The sequence below is a fragment of the Salvia miltiorrhiza genome, chromosome 1, assembly GCF_028751815.1.
Source record: "Salvia miltiorrhiza cultivar Shanhuang (shh) chromosome 1, IMPLAD_Smil_shh, whole genome shotgun sequence".
Classification (NCBI taxonomy): domain Eukaryota; kingdom Viridiplantae; phylum Streptophyta; class Magnoliopsida; order Lamiales; family Lamiaceae; genus Salvia; species Salvia miltiorrhiza.
The window spans coordinates 35,886,872-35,891,355 of NC_080387.1; the positions used below are offsets into that span (position 1 = coordinate 35,886,872).

The 4,484-nt window shown below is 37.0% G+C and overlaps 1 protein-coding gene across 1 annotated transcript; it reads right to left on the reverse strand.

Annotated features, from left to right (window-relative positions):
• Nucleotides 1–2,365: 2,365 nt before the first annotated feature.
• On the reverse strand, nucleotides 2,366–3,992 carry LOC131022902 (serine/threonine-protein kinase OXI1-like). The gene is made up of 2 exons (XM_057952445.1): nucleotides 3,411–3,992; nucleotides 2,366–3,296 (listed from the first exon to the last, which is right to left on the reverse strand). Exons 1-2 carry the CDS (start codon nucleotides 3,803–3,805, stop codon nucleotides 2,426–2,428), a joined length of 1,266 nt encoding a protein of 421 aa, XP_057808428.1. The 5' UTR covers nucleotides 3,806–3,992; the 3' UTR covers nucleotides 2,366–2,425.
• Between the last annotated feature and the right edge of the window lie 492 nt (nucleotides 3,993–4,484).

Genomic DNA, 4,484 nt, shown 5'->3' on the forward strand with positions numbered 1-4,484 from the left:
CTTGAACAGTTAAAGCACTTTGAAAGTATCTAAAGCTAGCTGTGCAAGAGCATCCACAGATCTCTCAAAATTTTACTCTTAAAAATACTTTAAAGTCTTCCCTAAATTACAAATACACACAACAGCTCTCCTATTTTTCATTATCTATTTTATAAATTTAGGATTAGATTTAAGGGGTGTAAATTTAGGATTAAATTTGAGGGGGTATAAATTTTTTTGTGGATCCAGATGATCATTTTATCTCATTTTTTATTTTTATTATTTTATTAACTTAAATTTAAAATTAGGATTACTTTTAAGAGATTTGCTATGGATGCTCTAATTACAAATGAAAATCTGGTGCAAAAAGCAAAATAGAAAAACTTTCTTGATTATCATAAATAATCTAATCCAAATTCTTGATCTGTGCAATTGGAATTGGGAAAAAAATATCACTTGTGCTCACCAATTTTGCGATGTGGTAGCGTTAATCGATGCGAGCTTGCCACGTGGAATTGACAAACTGAGTGGAGCTTCTACTATATTTAAGTTGAATTTGAATGGAGGGACCTATGATTGTAAAAATACCTTTGAGAAAATTAATAAATACTCCTAGATTCGTTTACATAATATAATATAATATAATATAATATATATTAACCAGCACGACTCATCTTCAATTTCAACCCTTCATATAATGTCGAACATAATGGAGAGCGTTTAATTTATTTAATAAGATTAGATCTATGAAACACTTAAAAGATTATATAGTAAAATAAATAATTTGATAACAATTGAAATTATTAAAATGAACTTTTTATGAATTTATTTTATGGCCTGAAAACAAACGCCCCCAGAGACAATAATACCTATCTGGTATGATGCAATTGAAGGTGTGAGGTTGATGCATGCGACATGTTTGGTGGAAATTGCTTTAGTATTTATGAAGCCATATCGTTAACAGTTGCAAAACTGAGGAACTTGTGTGTCCACATGATTTCACACCAACTGAGCTGTTTTCCACATCCAGACAACCATCAACCAAACACACCCTCCCTCTGCCTCTTTAATCATATAATCATATAATATAGTATGTCGTTCATTTCTGGGCAATTCCTCAACACAACTACGCATGCTCTCTTGCAATCTTTATACATTAAATTGTCTGAAAATATTTATTTCACACTGCACACAACTTTGGGCTCTCCAAGAAACAGATTTCTCAAAAGAGAAGATTCAAAATTGTCTGGCTTTGTGATTTGTGTAATGTTTGTTTGGCACTTATAATTAGAATGTATAATACATTTATAACACTCTAGTATTTAATATCAAATACATAGTCCTTTATAAATCAAAATTCCAAAAAATTTGTACATATTTGTGTGATTTTGTATACTACTTTGGAGGTGGTAAATATAAAACAAATCATAATTGATTACTGTCCCATTAAATGCCCCATTACATATGAGCACCGAGATTAAAGAATGTGTAATTAGTAGATAAAATGAGTTGATGAGAATTTTTTAAACGTTCTCTACTTGAACAAAATGAACACTAAAATATATCTCAATTAAGTATATCATATCTTATCTCATAGTATTGTGTACCAAGTGAACCTTATAGTGTATGTATTATACATATTATAATAGATTGATACACTGCCATGTGTTGATGAATAAGTATATGTGATTAATAAAAAATAGGAAAATAAATGTGATCATGTGACAAAAAGCATCGAACATGAAGGCTAGAGATGGGATGGGTGATCACGATCAAGATGTGATCTTCCAACTGTAATTGTACCTATATATAATTAAACATTGTCTCTCCCGATTTGCTGGCTAATTATAATCCACAATCAACATTTCATCTTATAGTATCAGTTAAATAAAGTGAATAATTACTTCAACGGCTTATAGTTACTTATGTCGTGTTGCAGTCTAGCCAAGTTGAGGGGTGCCCAATTCAAACACAATTAACAATATTTAAAGAATTGAAATTCTCATAGTCCATTTTGAATTGCCAATCAATCATATTTAAAGTATTTGAACTCTCATGGTTCATTTTGAATAACTACGGGTAGCTACTCTCAACATAAAAAAAAGCTCCTTTTCCATTTATATTTGAAATATAATTGAGATAAAATTATCAAGCACAATAATACTATTAAACTAAAGCAAATTATAAATCAAATTGATTGTAAAGCCGGTGGTCCAGTCTCAATAATATCCATCACATTCAAAATCTTAAAACCTTCACATGCCATGTCAATATGTCATGCATAACACCGCAGCAGTGGCTAACCAATTACGAGGTGACATATTTACTCGAGATTTAATTATATATATCTTTTTCCACGAAATATATATACAAATATATAAAGTAATTAATAAAATAATGATCTGTCAAAATATATTCTCAATAATCACAATGTATGGTAAAAAATTCAAAAAATCAAAAAATTGTCATTCTGAATGTGTGTGGGATGATTATTAACCCACGCGTTTTTGTTTCTACTATCTTCAAAATTCATGTGCTCCTCCACTTTCTCGTCCTCACCAACTTTGAACACGCCTTGGACATATTTCTCTACGTCGATTTCCTTATTCCCATCAATGCCCTCGACGTCCGTCAACTCCGGAATGAACGGCGGCCGGGGCATGTCCGTAATTGAGTCCCAATCAACTGCCTTAAAAAATTCGTGGCCCTTGATTTCGTGGACAGGAATCCTCTTTCTCGGATCCTTCTCGAGTAATTTTGCGATCAAGTCCCTTAACGGCGTTGATTCTCCCGTCAGATTCGGGGCGCGGGTTATGATCCGGTAGAACGTCTCCTTCCGGTTGGCGCCCCGGAACGGCGTCGTACCGTAGAGCATCTCGTATAGCATGACGCCCAGGCACCACCAGTCGACGGCGAAGTCGTGGCCGTCGCCGAGGATGATCTCCGGCGCCACATACTCCTCCGTGCCGACGAACGAGTTCGACTTCTCCACCGAGTCCGATGCGGTGCTCGCTGAGTCCGACTCGAGCTCCTCCCGTTGAACCGAGTCGACCGGCGAGATCCCCGAGTCGCGGCGCCTCATCGAGAAACCGAATTTATTCTTCCTCTTCTTCGGCTTCTTCACTTGCAGCTTCGATTCGGACGAGACCGGGCGATTTTCGGGAGATTTTGGAGCGAGTTTGGTTGAGAGATCGAAATCTACCAGCATTAAATGCCCGCTCTCCTGAATCATCACATTTTCCGGCTTTAAATCTCGGTAAACGACGCCTAAATTGTGCAGATACTCCAAAGCCAGCACCAGCTCCGCTGCGTAAAATCTGAAATCGTAATTAAAAAATAAATTAATAAATAAACGGATTAATTTTCAACAATGCAAAATCGACGACGCCGGATAACTGAAAATAGTTCATTCCATAGAGAGACTAATCTACCTGATGATGTCATCGGAAAACATTTTCTCAGTCTGTTTCTTCCTCAAACAATGCAGATCGCGGCCGGAGCAGTAATCGATCGCATATCCGACGATCTTATCAGTAACCAAAACTCCGTGGAGTCTCGGCAGCAGAGGATGGTGAAACGACGCCAACACTTCTCGTTCGAAGCAGATCCTCCTGTACTCGCCGCCGTCTCCGGCGCTCGAAATCTTCTTCTTCTTCTCCACGGAAGATCGTAGGATTGCTTTGAGCGCGAGCAATTCTCCACTCTCCGTCTGAACGAGGAACACGACGCCTTTAGCTCCCCTACCGAGCGGTGATATCACCTTCAGATTCTTCAAGTCGAGCGCAAGCGTTCCATCGCCGCCGTGGCGGGGGTCGCCGTCGTGCATGTCGGTGGTTTCCAGCAACCAGCTGCGAGCAATTGCGTCAAAATTCACACAAATCTAATCGCCGTTATTTGGGGGAAGAGAGATTGCAGAGAATCGTAATTGAAATGCGGAGAACTCGTCAGGTTGATTTTGTTCGAGTTTTGAGTAGCTCCAAATAATATATATATATATACACACGCACACGTATATATATAATTTGCTTAGTGTGGGATTGGTAAATAGGGGGGTGGGTCAAAACTTTCTTGCTGAAGAAGAATATGGGAGTGGTAAAGAAGAAATGCTGAAGCATATGCTTACGACACGACGTCGTTAGAGAGGGAATGGGCTAATATCTCTCCGTCTATTTTGGGGTTGTAACAAATTGTGTGTGGTCTTCTAGAAGAGGCGACAAAGTTGACTATTTTTTTTTTAACTTTCAAATTTAAAGAAAATGATTTCTCGTCAATGCATTGCAAATCTCGGAATGTCGGAAAATGTAGGGAAATTCGTAGGTTTTATTTATGTAAAATCAAATATAATTTTGGTATTCTTTTCTTTTCATAGAATGTAACTTAATGTGTTTGAAAAATTTAAAAAGAAGGAAAAATTTCTTACCTTGCCGTTATTTTCTACTCACCTTATAATGCATTCATATCAAAGTTATAGTTCGTTTCCTTTCTCATAGATAGGGATGTCAATC